The sequence below is a fragment of the Aquarana catesbeiana genome, linkage group LG08 (genome assembly GCF_042186555.1).
Source record: "Aquarana catesbeiana isolate 2022-GZ linkage group LG08, ASM4218655v1, whole genome shotgun sequence".
In the NCBI taxonomy this organism is placed as follows: Eukaryota; Metazoa; Chordata; class Amphibia; order Anura; family Ranidae; genus Aquarana; species Aquarana catesbeiana.
Genome location: NC_133331.1, coordinates 2,117,599 through 2,142,198, shown reverse-complemented (window position 1 = coordinate 2,142,198; position 24,600 = coordinate 2,117,599). Strand labels below are relative to the sequence as shown.

At 47.1% G+C, this 24,600-nt stretch overlaps 1 protein-coding gene across 6 annotated transcripts in view; it reads left to right on the top strand.

Annotated features, from left to right (window-relative positions):
- The window catches only part of LOC141105525 (NACHT domain- and WD repeat-containing protein 1-like), a 129,442-nt gene that overhangs the window by 101,629 nt on the left and 3,213 nt on the right, over positions 1-24,600 (top strand). For 5 of the 6 annotated variants that reach the window (XM_073595403.1, XM_073595402.1, XM_073595404.1 and 2 more), the window contains 2 exons: positions 12,368-12,536; positions 14,997-15,070. In XM_073595403.1, the coding sequence (XP_073451504.1) occupies positions 12,368-12,536; positions 14,997-15,070 (243 nt within the window). The remainder of the gene's footprint in view (positions 1-12,367; positions 12,537-14,996; positions 15,071-24,600) is intronic. The other variant, XM_073595408.1, reaches the window with a different exon arrangement.

The following is a 24,600-nucleotide window of genomic DNA, read 5'->3' as shown; positions in this document are numbered from 1 at the left end:
CCCTGACAGTGACAATTTGCATAGCTTTTCATCCTTTAAAGCTGCATGAAAATGTGTTCTGCTACAAATAGGGGGAAATCAAATGTCTCCAGGCTATGTTCTCTGCAGATGGAATGTTATTCATTGAAAAAAAAAATCTGTGAATGGGGAAAATACCACATTATAGACACTAGATGGTGCTAACTATCAAAGGATATAAGTATACTCCTCAGCTCCATCTAGTGGTTATAATACGTAATTTTTCCTGTCCACACATTTTTTTTTTTTTGATAAATAACAATTAATCTGCAGAGAATATACCCTGAGAACATTACATTTTGCCTCATTCACAACAGAAGGAATTTACATGTTGATTCAATGGAGAACATAAATACACCCCTTAGTTTGAAAAAGCAGTGTAAGTCATTAACATATGCCTTTTTTTATTTTTAGCTATAATGCTTTTTTTTAACCTTTTTCCATGTCTGTGATGCTAGCTCTTTTCTTATCTACATGCAGTTGCTCCATTGCAACCAGCAAAATTTAACCCATTCTAGAGTCATTTTAATTTGGCTGGTCTGTCTCTTTATATACAATGGGTGACATATGTTATACCCTCCATACCAATGAGAAAGAGAAAAAAATAATATCTCGAAACGCGCTGGGTTTGTCCCAGTTCAGTGATGAGTGTTGATAAGGTTAACATTATTGAAATGCAACCTACTTTAACTATCCACGGATCAGGGACTTTGTTATACCAACTGCCATGTAACACTCTTTAAAGCTTTCATTCATGAAACCTTACTTACTACTGTGATGCAGTGATTGGCCCTGGTACCATGTGATCGCTGTGACCAATCACAAAAATTACATAGTAGAAATCAAGGCATCATGAATGACAGCCTTGCTTTCTACTGTGACTGTGATCGCTGTGATTGGTCACAGCAATCACATGGTACCAGGGCCAATCGTAGCGACCATGTGATAGCTGCGACCAATCACAGTAGTGCTTGCTTGCTTTCTGCTGTGGAGAAAGGGAAACCGTGAGCGCAAAGATGGAGTAACTGTAAACATATAGATGGGTGGTAAACCAATAGTCATGTCAGTCCATCAGTCCATTAGGGGTGATTTCTTAAAGGGGTTGTAAACCCCTTTAAGAGGAAAAACCTCTTGTAGTCCCCCAGTCCCCCCAGAGTACCCCTTACTTACTTGAGCCGGGAATGAGCACACCCGCTCCAGCCGGTGTCTCGGGTCCTGATTGGATAGATTAATAGCAGCGCAGCCATTGGCTCCCGCTGCTGTCAATCAAACTCAGTGACCCGGGGGTGGAGCTGAGTCCTGCTGACTGAGTGTCAATGGACGCAGCAGCAGGACACGGGAGCGCGCCCGCACAGGTTCCCCCGAGGGAGAGCGCTTCTCCGACGGGGCAATCGAGAAGAGGAGGAGCCAGGATCGCCACTGAGGGATCCCAGAAGAGGAGGATCGGGGCCACTCTGTGTAAAACGAACTGCACAGAGGAGGTAAGTATAACATGTTTGGGGGTTTTTTTAAACTGAACCTTTAGGTATGCTTTCAGGTGAATGGCGGCAGCTATCTTCAGAGAAAGCCAGCTCTGTAAACAAGATAAGGAGGAGGGGAAGAACACAGGAAGCACCACCTGAGTGGGGCTTCCTTTGTTTTTCCCCTCCTTGCTTTCTGCTGTGACTGTGATTGGTCACAGTGATCACTTGGTACCAGGCCAATCATAGCGGCCATGTAATCACAGTAGTAAGCAAGATTTCATGAATGACTGCCTTAATTTCTACTGTCACAGTGATCACATGGTGCCAGGCCAATCATAGCCGACATGTACCATGTGATGGCTGCGACCAATCACAGCAGTAAGCAAGATTTCATGAATGACCGCCTTAATTTCTACTGTGACTGTGATCTCTGTGATTGGTCACAGCAATCACATGGTACCAAGGCCAATCACAGCGGCCCGGTACAGTGATTGGTATACCAGCTGCTATTTAATTTTATGCTTTTTTTTAAGAAATATTGTAATCAAAGGTTGTTCGACTTTTATATTATTGATATCTTTAGTTTACATTATGGCCCTCAAAGTCTCTTAGGAATTTCCATTGTACTTTGTATCAGTGTATAGATGTTGGCCATTCAGTAATGAGCTACTAACACATTATATTATTGGCTGCACTTAAATGAAGAGAAAACTATAAACAAGAGGCGCGCAAAATCAGCAATTAATATACACAGCGCCATCATTAGCGGCTGTATTACACTCGCCATTTTCTAACAGATATTCGCTCCTTTCTATGCTGATTTGTCTCTTAGTGAAATGATATAATCGTCCGCGGTGCGTCTGCACTCTCCGCTCTCGATTGTCCCCTTATTATCAATAGCCGTGTTACATAACATAAGCAGCTGCTGAAGCCGACCGTTTCATAACCAGGTGAACCCGCTGCGAAAGATGAATGGGTAAACAAAATCTCCGGAAAATAACCGTTCATTGACTGCAAATTTTACCTAACCTCGAAATGAGGGACCTTTGTGGCAGCTTCAAGTTGCTGCTATAAGGGCTCATCAACATTTGCAGGTACATTTTTTTTAACACTTGAGGAACCGCAGGCGGCACGCACAGGCAGCCATAGAAATTAATAGATGTGTGTGGCATGCCAAGGTTCTGGGTGTAATCCTGGACTCTGAATTATAATAATTTCGTCCCCATGTCCAATCACTGTCCAAATCTTGCCACCTCAACCTCAAAAATACGCCCCTTCCTAACCAATGACACCACAAAGCTCCTAGTTCACTCCCTGGTCATCTTCCACCTGGACTACTGCAACTCCCTCCTCATTGGCTTACCTCTACATAGGCTCTCCCTCGTCCACCTTACCAACCATTCAGTGTCTGTTACTCTTGTCTGCCAATCCCTCCACTGAAAAGGAAGGGAGAGGGAGGCGGCACCTAAGTGTAGTATTAGCAACACAGTTTATTGCACAAGATACATTGCACTTACAAGATGTAGGCAGAATACATGTATTGTGTTAGGAAATCATCATCCTCAAAGGCTGCCACAGTCCAGAATGTCTCCCGGGCTCCAGATGGTTGCGGAGGAGAGAGCTGGGACACAGGAAGTCTGGACCAAAATGTATGGAGGAAGGTGCTCTGGTCTGAAAATATCCAAATCTTTGCTGATCCCTAGGAGCACCATCAAATCTATCATAACCAAATGGAAAGAACATGGCACAACAGCAAACCTGCCAAGAGACGGCCGCACACCAAAACTCACGGACTGGGCAAGGAGGGCATTAATCAGAGAGGAGCACAGAGACCTAAGGTAACCCTGGAGGAGCTGCAGAGTTCCACAGCAGAGACTGGAGTATCTGTACATAGGACAACAATAAGCCGTACGCTCCATAGAGTTGGGCTTTATGGCGGTGTGACCAGATGAAAGCCAATTACTTTCAGCAAAAAACAAAATGGCACGTTTTGAGTTTGGGAAAAGACATGTGGGAGACTCCCGAAATGTATGGAGGAAGGTGCTCTGGTCTGATGAGACTAAAATTGAACTTCTTGGCCATCAAAGAAAACGCTATGTCTGGCGCAAACCCAACACATCACATCACCCAAAGAACACCATCCCCACTGTGAAACATGGTGGTGGCAGCATCCTGCTGTGGGGATGTTTTTCAGCAGTCCGGACTGGGAAACTGGTCAGGGTTGAGGGAAAGATGGATGGTGATAAATACAGGGATATTCTTGAGCAGAACCTGTAGCACTCTGTGTGTGATTTGAGGCTAGGACGGAGGTTCACCTTCCAGCAGGACAATGACCCCAAACACACTGCTAAAGCAACACTTGAGTGGTTTAAGGGGAAACATGGAAATGTGTTGGAATGGCCTAGTCAAAGCCCAGACCTCAATCCAATAGAAAATCTGTGGTCAGACTTAAAGATTGCTGTTTACAAGCGCAAACCATCCAACTTGAAGGAGATGGAGCAGTTTTGCAAGGAGGAATGGGCAAAAATCCCAGTGGTGAGATGTGGCAAGCTCATAGAGACTTATCCAAAGAGACTTGGAGCTGTGATAGCCGCAAAAGGTGTCTCTACAAAGTATTGACTTTAGGGGGGGTGAATAGTTTTGCACATTGACTTTTTCTGTTATTTTGTCCTATTTGTTGTTTGCTTCACAATAACAAAAAAACATCTTCAAAGTTGTGGGCGTGTTCTGTAAATTAAATGATGAGAATCCTCAAAAAAATCCATGTGAATTCCAGGTTGTGAGGCAACAAAACACGAAAAATACCAAGGGGGTGAATACTTTTGCAAGGCACTGTATATATACTGTATACAGGGCTGTGTATATATGCTGTATACAGGGGTGTGTACACTTTTTATATCCACTGTAACTGTGTGCCAGGCCTGCCAGCGCCATCTTTATCTGTGCAAATTAGTTTCCGTGTTTAATTAGACTCAGGAAACTAAAGAAAGTTGACTTCTTTTGATGGTGTGCTCACTCTGAAGTCTACTGAGATGTAAAAACAATCTGTTCTCTAAATAAAAAGAAAAAACTCCTACAAGTATAAAGTGCAGATCCCTGGAGGGACACATACCTGCATTCCACTGCCAGATCTTCCTGCAGCAGACAAATGGTGGGCAAAGCTCTAACAGGCAAGGCTCTGTCGTTTTTTGATAGTGTGGAAGCTTGCCCACCTCTTCCCACCTGTGAGGTCAGTGTAATACGCTAATTAGACTTACCTCCATGTTCTCCTTTCCAAAATCCATCTCTCCTAAAACTGTGACAGCAGGAGGGGGACGAAACTGGAAAATCTTCTACACTACACGTATCGTTTCCACCACTGCTGGATTTGTAGTATTTACTCATCAGCTAGCACCCATACACCGCAGCATTTTAGGTATGGAAGAAATGCCGGCACTTTGGGAACATTGGATCAGCTGTTCTTTCCCCTCTCTGCCTCCGGCCAAGCTACGGTCGTTTATAATTATTGTAGCAAAGATGATCGCACTCCGGTTGTTGCTCTTAAAAAAATCTTAATTCTATTGAAAAGCCACACATTTTATAGTACGCAGATAAAAACAGTCGACGCGTTTCAGCCTATAAGGCCTTAGTCATAACCACATTGCAGACATGAAACTTTGAAATAAATAGTAGCTCTAAAGATCCCAGGCTCCACCTATTACGTCACGATAATGTTCCCCTATGCGGGGTCTCAAAGGACGTGTGGTACAGCCTACATATTGGAGGTTACATGAAAAAACATGTGTATGAATATATGCGTGTGTGTGTATATATATATATATTGTGTGTACATACATGTGCATATTATCACCACAAGGTCTGTGAAAATTAGGGGCATGCACATGGATCACCCAGTATGTATTGCAGCCGATTCTCTTTTTTCTTTGATAATTGCCTGCGGTCAATCAAGACAATTAATAGGCGGAGCCTGTGATCTGTAGAGCTACTATTTATTTCGAAGTTTCATGTCTGCAATGTGGTTATGACTAAGGCCTTATAGGCTGAAATGTGTCAACTGTTTTTATCTACAAAAAAAGTAAAGATGGCTAGATGGTACCAGAGGATACAGCACCTCATCCCCTAAATAATCAAACGTTAAATGGGTGTGTGGACAAGGGATTATAGCGGTGCTAGGGTCAGGAAGATTAGAGAAGAAAAGATAAAACAAAAAATACTAAAATTACAAATTTTATTAATAGTCTATCATAAATACAATGTACATTATAAACAATTCATACAGTAATTATACAAATTTTGTGGATACATGTACTGTAAGTGACCCTAAGAATGGTCAAGTGGGCCAGATGGCAAGTGGCCGTTGAAGGAGGGGGGGCTCATTTTCCTACATGTTTCGCCAAAACATTGGCTTCTTCAGGGAACAGGAGCTCATAGGGTGGATATATATAAAAAATTCTGTGTGGTGGACATAAAAACACATGTTAGAAATATTAATTTGACCAAACACTGCATAGTAAAAACAATAACACATTGCAACTGTGGCTGGACATTCATGCAACCCTAAGCTCCACACCACTAAACGGAACTGCGGACATACCTGGGGCGTCAGTGCCCAAGACGGGAGGGAAGAGAGGGAGAGGGGGAACACAGCCACCCAAGGAGATCCCCACAGGGGAGCAGGCAGACCGCGCCGTAAATTATGCCTGCAGGGGGCATACAGTAGACCTGGCAAAGGAATGTAAAGATAGTCATGTGTCATAATGCACTGTGGTAGTGATTCCAGGAATAGAGGGTTGCGCATATGTGCATTGTATTAAAAAAAGAACAAAAAATATATGTATATAAATAGGTATAAATGTATCTATATCTCTGGAAAAGGTGCGGACTTACATGTATATCTAAAAGCTGTAGAGAGGCAAGGTCAGGAAGTGCCTATGATATATGTATGCACACAGCAAGGAAAGGACATCAAGGTAGAACCATATCTGCAGACCACTTAAAGCAGGCCTAGTTGGAAAAATGGATAGTGTTAGGGGTCTTGCTGTTATTAACTGGGGCCAGATATGGTAGTTTATGCCTATACTTACTTGATGGTATCTGCTGTAAGAAAAGATTCTCATAGCGGTACATTCACAGGTATATAGTACCGGTGCTGGGATGAAAAAGGGATAAAAATAACAGTGGATCCTATATGAAATATAAAGGAAAAAAGGAGGATCAGAAAGGTAGGGAAATGGAAGCTTTAAAATGTACTTGGGCACAGGTGAGGCTAGTGAAAAAGAATCTATTACCTAATTCATCATGAAGCACACCGTGTTGCTTGAGAAAATCAGTGTTAACCACCAGAGTAAGAGGCCGGTCCAAAGTAAGTTCTAAAAAGTATGTAAAGGAGTAATAAATAATTCATGTAAACAACATGAAGTCAGGGTGTTTTGAAAGGCAGAAGTTTACCTTATAGCTGTGTGCAGAACGAATGCAGGCACGTCCCTCGTCCATGGGAACTGAGGGACTGGCCGGTTACTCATATACCCCCCACACCTGATCAGATGATGATCAGGTGTGCGGACGCTAAACGAGGGGTAGCCACGGCTGTGCACTGCACGGTGCCTAGGAACTACGAGTTCCATCATGCAACGCGCGCACATGCTCAGATCTCACGGACCGTGTGGCGATTGGAGAGGCGAACACCCCTGGAATGGGAAGTACCAAGGTGTCATCTCACCCAATCTGCCGATGGAATAAAGGACCAGAGGGTCTGAGAACAGACGTGGGCACCCAGGGGCAGACAGTTGTCTGCGCCTTGGCGTCCGTACAGGCAAAGACAGCGCTAGGCATGTCACCCCAAACCCAGATGAAGGCTGATTAGCCGAAACATGTTGGGTGGACCTCCTATGATCACCGCGTCCGATATCATTTAAGCTGTTTATGATCGTTTACCATGTGAGTGCTTTTCTTTTAATGTTTTAATAAATGCATGCTTTTTAAAACGATATCACGCCATGTGAGTCTTCTTTCTCTCATGGTTCCAATTATACATCCGGACGGTCTGCTGATACCTCTGGACGGTTGAAGCTGCCTACAGATCTTCCCTCCTCACTTATTGAAGTTTTGGATACCTGATGTTTTCACCCTGCTAGCCCCGGTGGCTAAACAAGCTTTTTGTGACTTGCAAGACGTATGTCTTTCCAAGTCCTCTACGTCCGGTAAGCCTCCTCAGATGTTATGGTGGTGGTTCTGACACATACATAGACGTCACATTGGATTTGGTGTTCCTCTGTTTCATCCACCAGTAACACCCTGTTGCTGCCCTCATCAACTTACCCTCAGAGATTGTTGGTGGTGGCTTTTTTGATTTTCATCAAGGACACATCTTATTTACATGGACTTTATTTAAGGTTGATTTATATTGTGTTTGTGTTTTCACTTTTTCACAGGTGTATTTCATTATGCTCTATATATGATTTTGTATTTGTGTAACTAAATCCCCTTTTTTAAATTCACCTTTTAAATTAAAATTAATTTTTTGTTTGTTTTCTGGCCATTGCTAGATGGCTCGATTTTAACATCTCACCTTGATCTACCCATACACATAGCGCTACACTATATATATATATTTACTATGGGATACTGAACTATAATGACATCATACGTGTCAGATGTTACTATGGGATACTGAAGTATAATTACAAGCATTCCATAAGTGTCAGAGGCTTTTATTGACAATGACCTGAAGTATATGCAGAGTCAATATTTGCAGTGTTGCCCCTTCTTTTGCAAGACCTCCGCAACTCCCCCCGGCATGCTCTCACTCAACTTCTGGGCCACACCCTGACTGATGGCCACCCCCCATTCTTCCATAATCAGTGCTTGGAGTTTGTCAGAATTTGTGGGGTTTTTTTGGTTCACCCGCCTCTTGAGGATTGACCACAAGTTCTCAATAGGATTAAGGTCTGGGGAGTTTCCTGGCCATGGACCCAATATTTTGATGTTTTGTTCCCCAAGCCACTTAGTTATCACTTTTGCCTTATGGCAAAGTCCTCCATCATGCTGGAAAAGGCATCGTTCATCACCAAACTGTTCTTGTATGGTTGGGAGAATTTGCTCCCGGAGGAGGTTTTTGTACCCTTCTTTATTCATCGCTGTGTTCTGAGGCAAAATTGTGAATGAGCCCACTTCCTTGGCTGAGAAGCAACCCCACACATGAATGGTCTCAGGAGGCATAACACAGGACTGATGGAAGCGCTCACCTTTTCTTCTCTGGACAAGGTTTTTTCCCGGATGCCCCAAACAATCAGAAAGGGGATTCATCAGAGAAAATGACTTTCCCCCAGTCCTCAGCAGTCCAGTCCATGGTCCATTTGCAGAATATCAGTCTGTCCCTGATGTTTTTCCTGGAGAGAAGTGGCTTCTTTGCTGCCCTTCTTGACACCAGACCATCCTCCAAAAGTCTTCTCACTGTGCGTGCCGATGTCCTCACACCTGCCTGCTGCCATTCCTGAGCAAGCTCTGCACTGGTGGTGCCCCGATCCCGCAGCTGAATCAACTGTAGGGGACTTTCTTAAGAGACCTGAAGCCTTCTTCACATCAATTGAACCTCTCTCCTTGAAGTTCTTGAAGTTCTTGATGATCTGATAAATGGTTGATTTAGGTGCAATCTTAGTAGCAGCAATATCCTTGCTTGTGAATCAGAAAGAAGATCAGAAAGAACATCTTCTTCAAATTTCATCCCATCTTTTGAAGAATGCCGAGGTGTTTCAATTTTTTTTCCCCATGGGAATTAAAATGCCATACCTCATATACACTCTATTGTCAAAAGTATTGGGACACCCACACACATGAACTTTAATGACATCCAAGTCTTAGTCAATATTGAGTTGGCCCCCCCCTTTGCAGCTATAACAGCTTCAACTCTTCTGGGAAGGCCGTCCACAAGGTTTAGGAGGGTGTCTATCGGAATGTTTCATCATTCTTCCAGAAGAGCATTTGTGGGGTCAGGCACTGATGTCGGACGAAAAGGCCTGGCTCGCAATCTCTAATTTATCCCAAAGGTGTTCTTTCGAGTTGAGGTCAGGCCAGTCAAGTTCCTTCACCCCAAACTCGCACATCCATGTTTTTATGGACCTTGCTTTGTGCACTGGTCCAAATCATTTTGGTGGAGGGGGGATTATGGTGTGGGGGGGATTATGGTGGGGGGTTGTTTTTCAGGGTTTGAGCCAGGGAAGGGAACTCTTGAGGCATCAGCATACCAAGACATGTTGGACAATTTCATGCTCCCAAATTTGTGGGAACAGTTTGGAGATGGCCCTTCTTGTTCCAACATGACTGCCCACCAGTCCACAAAGCAAGGTCCATAAAGTAGTTCAACAGAATAATTGGCCTTCGCAGCAAGGAGCACATGAAAGGGCAACACATGCAAAACAAAACCAAAGAAATGCCCAGCTCAACTTACCAACCAGCCTGCAACCAACCAAATTATCCTCTCTAACAGTATGCATTAAAAACAAGGTTTTGTTTTCACAGATTTGCAAATACATGTGTATTACCGGCTGGTCGGTAAGTTGAGCTGGGTATTTCTTTGGTTTTGTTTTGCATGCGTTGCCCTTCCATGTGCTTCTTGCTGCAAAGGCCAGTTCTAGGTGGGGGCAGGGGCCATTTGTTTGTACTGTTGAAATATTGGTAAGGAGACGCACTGGACACCTTTGCTGCCATGCTGCTATATACTGGGTGTCCTGTGCCTTTAAGGATGGGTGGGGACCCTCCAGGCTCACCTGGCATGTGCTTCCACTTTGGAGGCTCTCATAATTTAGAGTTAGGACTACAGAAAATACTGGGGGTGCCTTGATGGGGCTCTGTAGCTTACGCATGTACCGTGCCTTGCAAAAGTATTCACCCCCCTTGGCATTTTTCATGTTTTGTTGCCTCACAACATGGAATTAACATGGATTGTTTGAGGATTCTCATCATTTAATTTACAGAACACGCCCACAACTCTGAAGATTTTTTTTTTATTATTGTGAAGCAAACAACAAATAGGACAAAATAACAGAAAAAGTCAATGTGCATAACTATTCACCCCCCTAAAGTCAATACTTTGTAGAGCCACCTTTTGTGGCTATCACAGCTCCAAGTCTCTTTGGATAAGTCTCTATGATCTTGCCACATTTTACCACTGGGATTTTTGCCCATTCCTCCTTACAAAACTGCTCCAGCTCCTTCAAGTTGGATGATTTGCGCTTGTGAACAGCAATCTTTAAGTCTGACCACAGATTTTCTATTGGATTGAGGTCTGGGCTTTGACTAGGCCATTCCAACACATTTCCATGTTTCCCCTTAAACCACTCAAGTGTTGCTTTAGCAGTGTGTTTGGGGTCATTGTCCTGCTGGAAGGTGAACCTCCGTCCTAGCCTCAAGCGAAACACAGAGTGCTACAGGTTTTGCTCAGGAATATCCCTGTATTAAGCACCATCCATCTTTCCCTCAACTCTGACCAGTTTCCCAGTCCCGACTGCTGAAAAACATCCCCACAGCAGGATGCTGCCACCACCATGTTTCACAGTGGGGATGGTGTTCTTTGGGTGATGTGATGTGTTGGGTCTGCGCCAGACATAGCGTTTTCTTTGATGCCCAAAAAGTTCAATTTTAGTCTCATCAGACCAGAGCACCTTCCTCCATACATTTTGGGAGTCTCCCACATGCCTTTTCACAAACTCAAAACGTGCCATTTAGTTTTTTGCTGAAAGTAATGTCTTTCTTCTGGCCACTCTGCCATAAAGCCCAACTCTATGGAGCGTACGGCTTATTGTGGTCCTATGTACAGATACTCCAGTCTCTGCTGTGGAACTCTGCAGCTCCTCCAGGGTTACCTTAGGTCTCTGTGCTCCTCTCTGATTAATGCCCTCCTTGCCCGCTCCATGAGTTTTGGTGTGCGGCCGTCTCTTGGCAGGTTTGCTGTTGTGCCATGTTCTTTCCATTTGGTTATGATAGATTTGATGGTGCTCCTAGGGATCATCAAAGATTTGGATATTTTTTTATAACCTAACCCTGACTTGTACTTCTCAACCACATTGTCCCTTACTTGTCTGGAGAGTTCCTTGGTCTTCATGGCAGTGTTTGGTTAGTGGTGCCTCTTGCTTAGGTGTTGCAGCCTCTGGGGCCTTTCACAGAGGTGTGTCTATGTAATGACAGATCATGTGACACTTAGATTGCACACAGGTGGACATCATTTCACTAATTATGGGACTTCTGAAGGTAATTGGTGGCACCAGAGCTTTTTATGGGCTTCATAACAAAGGGGGTGAATACATACGCACGTGACAATTATCAGTTTTTAGTTTCTGAAAAATAGTTTTATGTATATATTTTACTTCACCAACTTAGACTATTGTGTTCTGATCATCACATATAATTCACATTAAAAAAAACATTGAAACAAAGTCTGTAATGTAACAAAATAGGTAAAAAGCCAAGGGGGTGAATACTTTTGCAAGGAACTGTATTTGCAAATGTGCAAACGAAACCCCTGTTTTTGACGCATACTGTTAGGATAATTAGGTTGCTTGCAGGCTGGTCGGTGAGTTGAGCTGGGAATTTTCCTAGTTTTGATTTGCATGCGTTACCCTTCCATGTGCTCCTTGCTGCAAAGGCCAGTTATAGGTGGGGGGCAGGGGCCATTTGTTTGTGGCTTTGTCTACCTATGGCAGCCTCCATATTTCCCTTAGAAAAGGTTCCCATAAGACATATATAAAGCCGTTACAAACTGATAGCAGAAAACAAATAACTAATACTTGTTACTAGCTCTTTACTTACACATAAATAATATTTTTATATTATTTCTGATTTGTGATTCATGTGTAGTGACCCAATTAAATTTGATTGCTTCTTTTTTTCAGTGCGAGATGTAAAAACGGGGCGGTACCTGAGCACACTGTCCCACCCGGACGTCGCCCGCCTCCTGTGTCTCGCCGTCTCCCGCACTCCTGAGGGGCTCTGCCGCTGGGTGACGGGAGGTAGAGAATTGCTGATATGGGAAGAGCTGCCAAAAGGAGCCGCAGTAGATGTGTAAGTCTTCCTTTCCAGTCTTCTTCATGTCTTTATATATTTACTTTCAAATATGGCGGCCAATGGTTTTTAATAGGGAATGGATCGAGCATTGACAGCCCCAGCAAAATGGTTTCTTCCACAAGAAATAGGTAAATACTCGGCACCAGGCACAGCTCTCAGTACATTTTTAGTAAATCCTTAAAAAAGTGCAGAACAAAATACTATATTCTGTTCCCTTTAGTGGTTTCTCTATAGGATAATATACAGTACTGTGCAAAAGTTTTAGGCAGGTGTGAAAATTTGTGCTGTAAATGAAGAATGCTTTCAGAAATCAAAGTGTTAATAGTTAATGTTTATCAATTAAAATGGAAAGTAAATGAGCAGAAGAGAAATCCAAATCAAATCATTACTTGGTGTGACTCCCCCCCACCTTTGCCTTCAACTGGGCATCAAGTAGATGAGGTTACCTGGGTCCTACTGGTTTCCACCAGACTTCTCCGGACAGTAGATGGGTGTACCTGGGTCCCACTGGTTTCCACCAGACTTCTCCGGACAGTAGATGAGGGTACCTGGTTCCTACTGGTTTCCACCAGACTTCTCCGGACAGTAGATGGGTGTACCTGGGTCCCACTGGTTTCCACCAGACTTCTCCGGACAGTAGATGAGGGTACCTGGTTCCTACTGGTTTCCTTCAGACTTCTCCGGACAGTAGATGGATGTACCTGGGTCCCACTGGTTTCCTGCAGACTTCTCCGGACAGTAGATGGGTTTACCTGGGTCCCACTGGTTTCCTTCAGACTTCTCCAGACAGTAGATGAGGGTACCTGGTTCCTACTGGTTTCCACCAGACTTCTCCGGACAGTAGATGGGTTTACCTGGGTCCCACTGGTTTCCACCAGACTTCTTCAGACAATAGATGGGTGTACCTGGGTCCCACTGGTTTCCTCCAGACTTCTCCGGACAGTAGATGGGTTTACCTGGGTCCCACTGGTTTCCTTCAGACTTCTCCAGACAGTAGATGAGGGTACCTGGTTCCTACTGGTTTCCACCAGACTTCTCTGGACAGTAGATGGGTGTACCTGGGTCCCACTGGTTTCCACCAGACTTTTTCAGACAGTAGATGGGTGTACCTGGGTCCCACTGGTTTCCTCCAGACTTCTCCGGACAGTAGATGGGTGTACCTGGGTCCCACTGGTTTCCACCAGACTTCTTCAGACAGTAGATGGGTGTACCTGGGTCCCACCTGGGTCCCACTGGTTTCCTCCAGACTTCTCCGGACAGTAGATGAGGGTACCTAGGTCCCACTGGTCTTCTCCAGACAGTAGATGGGTGTACCTGGGTCCCACTGGTTTCCACCAGACTTCTTCAGACAGTAGATGGGGGTGCCTGGATCCCACTGTTTCCTCCCATTCTGTGTTGACGGCACTGGTGGACATCTTCCGATGTGGAAGGGAAGTAAGCATGATGTGTCTTTCATCTTCTGCATTAGGTTTCCTTGGCTGACCACTGCGTCTACGCTCCTCAATGTTGCTCGTTTCTTTGTGCTTCTTCGAAAGAGCTTGCACAGCACATCTTGAACCCCCAGTGTGCTTTGAAATATTTGCTTGGGAGAGACCTTGCTAATACAGCATAACTACCTTGTGTCAACCAATGTCATTAGGAACTATTTTCAGTGTAAAGAAAGAGTCCTGGAAGGAATGGTTTTGGCCCCCACAGAGCCCTGATCTCACCATCATGCGGTCTGTCTGGTATCACATGAAGATACCGAACAATTGGAGACAGCCAACATCCCACAGAAGATCTGTGCTTAGTTCTTCAAGATATACCTAGAACAACCTACCTGTCATAGAACTACCTACCTGCCAAGTTCCTTCACCAACTGTGTGCAAGTCTACCGAGAGGAAGGCCAAAGGCGGGGGTGGGGGCATCCCAAATATTGATTTGGATTTCTCTTCATTCACTTTCAATTTTGTTAATTGATAAACATAAACTATTAACACATCGATTTCTGAAAGCATTCTTCATTTACAGCATTACTTAACACCTGCCTAAAACTTTTTCACAGTACTGTATAAAACTCACAGGCCAGTGCCTTGTGTTGCTTGATAAAAATGGCGAGCTCTCCGCCTGTCATGGCGGTCCTGGGGGGGGGGCGGGGATGGGGTGATACGAGGTTGGATAACAAGAACTCGTTAACCCCCACATGTACATGTTAACCCCTACATTGCCTGATTATTACAATCAATGGCTGATTTAGTCACATCATCATCATTTGCAGGTGATGAGTTTTATATATATATAGAGTATATGGAAGGTGTATCTGAATAGGTGAAGATTGTTTTTGGAGGCAAAGTAATATTTTACACAAATATATATATATACTGTCCTATGGATTGACAGAACTACAACCACCATACATGGATTGCTTTGTGTTCCTGACCTCACCTTTGTTTCTGATCTCCCCCTTTCTCTATGTAGATCTGCAGTTCAGCTCCAGTTTTGTGCAGATTTCCTGCGTCCTGCTTCAGAAAGCGAGTCAGAAGAGGATGAAGGTAAACCATAGGAAGTCATCTGGGTGGAGAAAAGTGTCTCCCCCGAGGTTCAGATCTTTATCTGAATGCGTATATCTCTCAATTTAGCTGTATCTAGGTTTAAAGGAGAAGTACGGAGAAGCTCGTTTGGCTGTACTTCTCCTGCGGGTCACACTTCATTCTGCGCTGTTCGTTCTGCACTCCAGTGACCCATTTTTAGTCAACAGCGGGCTAAAGTCCACTGTTGGCTGACGTCACAGCCGGTCCAGGCTGGGGAAAGATCCCGATCGTATAGTCAGGCTCCGCCCAGTTGCATGGAACCGGCACCTGTCTCAGCCTCTCAGTGATCCACTGAGAGCCTGAGCCAGCCCCTTTCTCTGAAGCTCAGCACTCCAGTGAGCGCTGGAGGGGAGAGCAGAGAGCCGCTGACTGACAGTTACCAGCTTCTCTGCTCAGAGCGGAGGGGGAGGATTGAGTGATCAGCGGTCTTCGATCGCTCAGTTCTCCCTGTAAAGCCAGTGGGGAAGGGATGCTGCATCCTCCTAGGTGAGTATAAATGTTTAATATTTTATAAGTCCGTACCTCTCTTTTAATTAGATACTGTCATTTGCTGGCCAAAGAAGGGGGGGGGGTGTGTAGGAGAAATAGGGGATGTACTTGTTTCCATTGTTGAGAAAGGTTTCAGTGTTTCTTGGGAATTATTACATTTAGAGTGCTTCAGTGGCCACACTATGGAAGTCAAGTCTTTACACACATTATATGACCAAAAGTATTGGGACGCCTGCCTTTACACACACATGGACTTTAATGGCATCCCAGTCTTAGTCTGTAGGGTTCAATATTGAGCTGGGGCCCTCCAGCTGTTGCAGAACTACAAGTCCCATCATGCCTCTGTTAGTAATTGTAACTGCCAGCCTTGCAGTGCCTCGTGGGAAATGTAGTTCCACAACAGCTGGAGGGGCCCCAGGTTGCCTACCCCCTGACTTAATGGATATGTACCCGCGCTACAGTGATACGTTATTTAGTATATAGAAGTGAAATGCCTATCTATGGGGACTGCTGCTGAAATAAAGATGTGGGTATCCCTGTAAAGATTTCAATATATAAATCCCAGCGCTGTCCTTACATATAGAAGACATGCAATTCATATAGAAACAATCGTTTTGAAATAATAAATACTTATAAATATATGCAAATGTCATTCCATGAAGTCATTCCAAGTGTGAAGAACTAAAGGCCTTGAAACAAAGTGAAAATGCAATGTGCCAATAAGTGCTTCAGTTCTTCACTGTGTGCCGTGCCCATCTCCTCTGCGCCCCCTCCTCTGTGTCCCACCTCCTCTGTGCCCCGCCTCCTCTGCTCCCCCCTCCTCTGCTCCCCCCTCCTCTGTGCCCCACCTCCTCTGCACCCCCTTTCTGTGCCCGCCTCCTCTGTGCCCGCCTCCTCTATGCCCGTCTCCTCTGTGCCCCACCTCCTCTGTGCCCCGCCTCCTCTGCGCCCGCCTCCTCTGTGCCCCGCCTCCTCTGTGCCCCACCTCCTCTGCACCCCCTCCTCTGTGCCCGCCTCCTCTATGCCCCCCCTCCTCTGTGCCCGTCTCCTCTGCGCCCCCTCCTCTGTGCCCCGCCTCCTCTGCACCCCCCTCCTCTGCGCCCGCCTCCTCTGTGCCCCGCCTCCTCTGCTCCCCCCTCCTCTGCGCCCACCTCCTCTGTGCCCCGCCTCCTCTGCTCCCCCCTCCTCTGCGCCCGCCTCCTCTGTGCCCCGCCTCCTCTGTGCCCCACCTCCTCTGCACCCCCTCTCTGTGCCCGCCTCCTCTGTGCCCGCCTCCTCTATGCCCCCCCTCCTCTGTGCCCGTCTCCTCTGCGCCCCCTCCTCTGTGCCCCACCTCCTCTGTGCCCCGCCTCCTCTGCGCCCGCCTCCTCTGTGCCCCGCCTCCTCTGTGCCCCACCTCCTCTGCACCCCCTCCTCTGTGCCCGCCTCCTCTATGCCCCCCCCTCCTCTGTGCCCGTCTCCTCTGCGCCCCCTCCTCTGTGCCCCGCCTCCTCTGCACCCCCCTCCTCTGCGCCCGCCTCCTCTGTGCCCCGCCTCCTCTGCTCCCCCCTCCTCTGCGCCCACCTCCTCTGTGCCCCGCCTCCTCTGCTCCCCCCTCCTCTGCGCCCGCCTCCTCTGTGCCCCGCCTCCTCTGTGCCCCACCTCCTCTGCACCCCCTCTCTGTGCCCGCCTCCTCTGTGCCCGCCTCCTCTATGCCCCCCCTCCTCTGTGCCCGTCTCCTCTGCGCCCCCTCCTCTGTGCCCCACCTCCTCTGTGCCCCGCCTCCTCTGCGCCCGCCTCCTCTGTGCCCCGCCTCCTCTGTGCCCCACCTCCTCTGCACCCCCTCCTCTGTGCCCGCCTCCTCTATGCCCCCCCCTCCTCTGTGCCCGTCTCCTCTGCGCCCCCTCCTCTGTGCCCCGCCTCCTCTGCACCCCCCTCCTCTGCGCCTGCCTCCTCTGTGCCCCGCCTCCTCTGTGCCCCGCCTCCTCTGCTCCCCCTCCTCTGCGCCCACCTCCTCTGTGCCCCGCCTCCTCTGCTCCCCCCTCCTCTGCGCCCGCCTCCTCTGTGCCCCGCCTCCTCTGTGCCCCACCTCCTCTGCACCCCCTCTCTGTGCCCGCCTCCTCTATGCCCCCCTCCTCTGTGCCCGTCTCCTCTGCGCCCCCTCCTCTGTGCCCCACCTCCTCTGTGCCCCGCCTCCTCTGCGCCCGCCTCCTCTGTACCCCGCCTCCTCTGCACCCCCTCCTCTGTGCCCGCCTCCTCTATGCCCCCCCTCCTCTGTGCCCGTCTCCTCTGCGCCCCCTCCTCTGTGCCCCGCATCCTCTGCACCCCCCTCCTCTGCGCCCGCCTCCTCTGTGCCCCGCCTCCTCTGTGCCCCACCTCCTCTGCGCCCCCCTCCTCTGCGCCCCCCTCCTCTGTGCCCCGCCTCCTCTGCGCCCCCCTCCTCTGCGCCCCCCTCCTCTGTGCCCCGCCTCCTCTGCGCCCACCACTCACCAGCATTAGAATTTCATTGCGCCTATTGATAGAGAAGTTTTCCTCCAGTGCTGCTGTTCCTCTATCCCCTTCACTCCATGAAATGGAAGGATTTGATGATTTTTCCTCATTCACGTTAAAAAGATCTAAAATTTACATTCACAAACAATCTGTGATTCAAAACATATAATGCCGGTTCTGGACCAGCGCCGCGCCCGGTGTTAGGGATTTCCGGTGACTTCCCGTCTTTGAAAAGTATACCGCTTCCGAAACCGGTCTTTGCATGCTTTGAATCACAGATTGTTTGTGATTGTAAATTGTATATCTTTTTAACCTCTAATTAAAAAATGCAAACACACTATGGAGGTTTTCTTGTAATCATCTTTACATAAATGAGGAAACCATCAAATCCGACCATTTCATCAAGGGGAGCGGAGGGGAAACCCAAGGAAATACAAAATGCCATTTTTTTATTAAGGGAAAAAAGCTGTCCAAACCTGCCTGGCTTTATGTGAAAAAGCAATTGGTCCCCTAAACCTAATAATTGTTCAGTCCACCCTTGGCGGCAACAACTGCCTTCAAGCGTGTTTGCGATAACTGCCAATGATTCTGTCACATCGCTGTGGAGGAATTTTGCCCCACTCTTCTTTGCAGAATTGTTTTAATTCAGCCACATTGGAGGATTTTCCAGCATGAACAGTCTAGTTAAGGTCAGCATCTCAATGGGATTTTAGTCCGGACTTTGAGTAGGCCACTCCAAAACCTTCATTTTGTATTTTTTGAGCCATTCAGAGGTGGACTTTCGCGTGCATTTCGGATCATTGTTCTGCTGCATAACCCAAGTGTGCTTGAGTTTGAGGAACTGATGGCCGGACATTCTCCTTTAGGATTTTCTGGTAGAGTTCAGAATTCATGGTTCCATCAATGATGACAAGTCGTTCAGCACCAGACCATCCCCCTACCACCACCATGTCTGACTGGATGAAGTTCTTTATATGAAATGCTGTGTTCATTTTACTCCAGATTTAACGGGACGCACACCTTCCAAAAAGTCCAACTTTTGTCTCAGTTCACAGAATATTTGCCCAAAAGTCTTGGGTATAATGACAGCAGCTGGTCGGCAAGCGGTAAAAGTAAAAGTGTTCATAAATTGGTGAGTAAGGCTGGGTTCACACTGCGGCTCACCGCAGGGGGTTCAGTGTGTCCGCGTTCACCATTTTAGGTCCGTTTTCAGTCCAAATTTTTGGCTGAATTTAGATCTGAAACAGACCAAAAGACACACAGGGCTCCTTTGCAATTCACCCTGGAGTTGCTGCGGAGATGTGTGAACCGGATCCATAGAGAACTCCATAGAGAGCTCCATAGAGAACTTCATAGACAGCACCATAGAGAGCTCCATAGAGAGCTCCATAGAGAACTCCATAGAGAGCACCATACAGAGATAACTCCATAGAGAGCTCCATAGAGAACTCCATAGAGAGCTCCATAGAGAACTCCATAGAGAGCACCATACAGAGATAACTCCATAGAGAGCTCCATAGAGAACTCCATAGAGAGCTCCATAGAGAACTCCATAGAGAACTCCATAGAGAGCTCCATAGAGAACTCCATAGAGAGCTCCATAGAGAACTCCATAGAGAACTCCATAGAGAGCTCCATAGAGAGCTCCATAGAGAACTCCATAGAGAACTCCATAGAGAGCTCCATGGAGAACTCCATAAAGCACTTCATAGAGAGATCCATAGAGAACTCCATAGAGAGCTCTATAGTGAACTCCACAGAGAGCTCCATAGAGAACTTCATAGAGAGCTCCATAGAGAACTCCATAGAGAGATCCATAGAGCGCTGCATAGAGGGATCCATAGAGAGCTCCGTAGAGAACTCCATAGAGAGCTCCGTAGAGAGCTCTATAGAGAAGTCCATAGAGAACTCCATAGAGAACTCCATAGAGAGCTCCATAGAGAACTCCATAGAGAGATCCATAGAGAACCGGTCACAATCTCCTGACATGTGAATTGGATGCGGGGAAATCCTCATCCAAATCACAATAGTGTGGACCCGGCCTAAAAGTCCACTAAAGGTGTCCATCCATATCCGTGGTATTGCAGTGTCTTCATGCAAAACAAATGCAAAGTGCCAGTGCTCCACCACCGTGTTCTAAACAGAATAAATGTCCGTTTACTAAAGGCTCAGATCCACAAGGGATCCCTTTGCACATATCCAGTATACTGGTAGGATGGATACCACTTTTTATGGATGTCTCACCAACAGTAAAGGGGTTGTAAAGTCTCCAGGTTTTTCACCTTGATGTATTCTATGCATGAAGGTGAAAAACCTTCTGTGCTTCAGCTGCCCCCCAGAGCCCCACTTTTTCTCACCTGAACTCGATTGTTCCAACGATGAGCATGAGCCCAGCAGCTCCAGCCGCAGTCTCCGGTCCTCATTGGATAGATTGATAATAGCAGAGCCATTGGCCTCCACCGCTGTCAATCAAATCCAGTGACACGTGAGCGGGGGGGGTGGAGCCGAGTCCTGCTGTCTGTGTCAATGGACGCTGCAGCAGGACTTGTGAGCCCCCATGAAAAGCGGATCTCCACGGGGGCACCCGATGAGAAGGAGCAGCCAGGAGCGCCGCCAGGGTACCCCAGAAAAGGAGGATGGGGGCCGCTCTGTGCAAAACCCTTACACAGAGCAGGTAAGTATAACATGTTTGGTATTTAAAGAAAAAAAGAAAAACCCTTTAGAATCACCTTGAGTGAAAGCGGGCACAGTCTCCATCCTGAACAGATGCCAGTATAGTACAGCATGGGACAGTTCTTCTACCTCAGACTACACAGGAGCCAGTGGTGTGACATTGATGGGACCGGACTGCAGGCGCTGATACTACGATCGTTTGCTCGTAATCCATTGATACTTTTTAAGTGCAATTTTTTTATTAAACAGTTTGGCTTTTTAAGGATAATGCACTTTGTTTTTTTTTCCTGATTTTTACTCCTAACTTCTTCGAAGTGAGAGCCGACTTTCCCTTGTAATGAGACGTCGGTGAGGAGCGCTATCCCTCCTAGACATGTCTATAGGATCCCTTGTGGATCTGAGCCTCTTACCATTTATTCTGTGTAGGACACGGTGGTGGAGCACCGGCACTTTGTATTTGTTTTGTATGAAAATACTGCAATCCCACAGATATGGATGGACACCTTTAGTGGACTCACCCGTTTATGAACACTTTTACTTTAAGACAATTTTTGTTGTCCTATTTTTTTACATAATTTATTTTGTTGTTTTGAGTGCACCGGTTATTTCATGCCGAATGTCTTCATATATTTATGAACTATTTCTTCTAAGTCCATTTGGTTATTAGCTCACTAGTGTTTAGTGTTTAGTGCTGCATGTGTTATTATCACTGATTTATAGATTTGCAAAGTTGATTGCTTTGTATTTCTTGATTTATGAGTGTTGATGTATATATGACACATTATTATTGAGTATCACTGTTATACAGCGCACTATTTATTTTTCACAATTATTTTGGATCCTGGTATTCCGGGGATTTTCTGTGCAGGAGTCCTTAGATGAGAGGCTGAGCACAACCTTCTATAAGTCATTTCACATTATTGATATGGGATGTCCGGTACACCCTCAAATGAATCGTTCTCTCTTTCCTCCAGAGTCGTCTCTGGTCAGATCATGAGGATTGGGATCAGAATGTAGTCAGTGTGCAAGATCATAAATTCAGTCCTAGCTGCTGATCCACCCAATACAATGTCAGCTTGTTCCCCTTTTCTCTACTCCCAGAGGTGCGGAGGAGAGGGATCCAGTGCTGAGGCCACCAGGCTGACCCACCCAGCCATACCCATCTGGCCATACCCACCTGGCTGACCAACCCAACCATACCCACCTGGCCGACCAACACAGCCATACCCACCTGGCCGACCAACACAGCCATACCCATCCGGCCATACCCACCTGGCCGACCCACCCAGCCATACCCACCTGGCCGACCCACCCAGCCATACCCACCCAGTCATACCCACCTGGCCGACCAACCCAACCATACCCACCTGGCCGACCAACACAGCCATACCCATCCGGCCATACCCACCTGGCCGACCCACCCAGCCATACCCACCTGGCCGACCCACCCAGCCATACCCACCCAGTCATACCCACCTGGCCGACCCACCCAGCCATACCCACCTGGCCGACCAACACAGCCATACCCATCCGGCCATACCCCCCTGGCCGACCCACCCAGCCATACCCACCTGGCCGACCCACCCAGCCATACCCACCCAGTCATACCCACCTGGCCGACCCACCCAGCCATACCCACCTGGCTGACCCACCCAGCCATACCCACCTGGCCGACCAACACAACCATACCCACCCGGCCGACCCACACAGCCATACCCACGCGGCCAACCAACCCAGCTCGATCTACCCGGCCGACCCACCAGGCCTTACCCACCCAACCATACCCACCTGGCCGACCAACCCAACCATACCCACCCGGCCGACCCACCAGGCCATACCCACCAGGATACAAACAAATATATTCCAAGGGGAATCACAAGAGAAGAGACCTCCCTGGAATAAAGGACAGCTACTATGGCTACAGAGGGCAATAATATGAGAGTGAGTAAAAAATCAATCCAAAATGTATTAGAGTATCAAAACTACAAAAGTAAAACAATTTGCTTCGGCTAGGAAGTGGTATGGAGCTGGTCCTACTAGACAACAAAAAAATGGTACACCAGATGTATCAAAACATGTGTTATACCAATGGGACAGATAAACAGACAATAAACAATAACACACAAGTGACATTTCTGTGTTATTGTTTGTTTATTGTCTGTTTATCTGTCCCATTGGTATAACACATGTTTTGATACATCTGGTGTACCATTTTTTTGTTGTCTAGTAGGACCAGCTCCATACCACTTCCTAGCCGAAGCAAATTGTTTTACTTTTGTAGTTTTGATACTCTAATACATTTTGGATTGATTTTTTACTCACTCTCATATTATTGCCCTCTGTAGCCATAGTAGCTGTCCTTTTTTCCAGGGAGGTCTCCTCTCTTGTGATTCCCCTTGGAATATATTTTTTTGTATCCTGTTTTCTGGTTACGGCTAGAGCCTCTTAATTAGAGGAGTGGCAGTGGGTGAGTAATCACTACTACATAGGTGGCACGAGGTGTAAGTGTGGTTATTTGTTTGGTTTTTGCGGCATACACACAAGGCCATACCCACCAGTCCATACCCACCCGTCCATACCCATCCAGCCATACCCACATTGCCGACCCACCCGGCCATACCCACCTGGCCGTCCCACCCAGCCATACCCACCCGGCCATACCCACCTGGCCATACCCACCCGGCCGACCCACCCAACCATACCCACCTGGCCGACCCACCCAGCCATACCCACCCGGCCGACCCACCCAACCATACCCACCTGGCCGACCCACCCGGCCATACCCACCTGGCCGACCCACCCAACCATACCCACCTGGCCGACCCACCCGGCCATACCCACCTGGCTGACCCACCTGACCGACCCACCCAACCATACCCACCTGACCGACCCACCCGGCCATACCCACCTGGCTGACCCACCTGACCGACCCACCCAACCATACCCACCTGACCGACCCACCCGGCCATACCCTCCTGGCCGACCCACCCAGCCATACCCACCCGGCCGACCCACCCGGCCATATGCTGCAACAAGTGACAGGCTCAGTTATTGAGTCATATTCTTTTATATTTGTCTATTCAGACTAATGCCCCGTACACACGGTCGGACATTGATCGGACATTCCGACAACAAAATCCTAGGATTTTTTCCGACGGATGTTGGCTCAAACTTGTCTTGCATACGCACGGTCACACAAAGTTGTCGGAAAATCCAATCGTTCTAAATGCGGTGACGTAAAACACGTACGTCGGGAGTATAAACGGGGCAGTGGCCAATAGCTTTCATCTCTTTATTTATTCTGAGCATGCGTGACACTTTGTCCGTCGGATTTGTGTACACACGATCGGAATTTCCGACAACGGATTTTGTTGTCGAAAAATTTTATATCCTGCTCTCCAACTTTGTGTGTCGGAAAATCCGATGGAAAATGTGTGATGGAGCCCACACACGGTCGGAATTTCCGACAACAAGGTCCTATCACACATTTTCCGTCGGAAAATCCGACCGTGTGTACGGGGCATAAGACCCCATACACACTATACAACTTTTGTTGTCTGATTTCCTTCAGATTTACCAAAACCATGTAGTGAAAGGGCCGGCCTGATTGTATACAAATTGAAACTCTTAAGGTTTGACCTCATATTATATGGTTTTGGTAAACCTGAAGGAAAAAAAATCTACAGAAGATTGTATAGTGTGTGTCCAGCTTAAGTGGGGTAGACTTACTAAAAACTGGAGCACTCAGAATCTGGTGCGGCTGTGCATGAGAGCCAATCAGCTTCTAACCTCAGCTTGTTCAATTAAGTCCGGATTCACACCTATGTGGGTTGCAGTTTGCATATTCCGGGTGCAGTCTG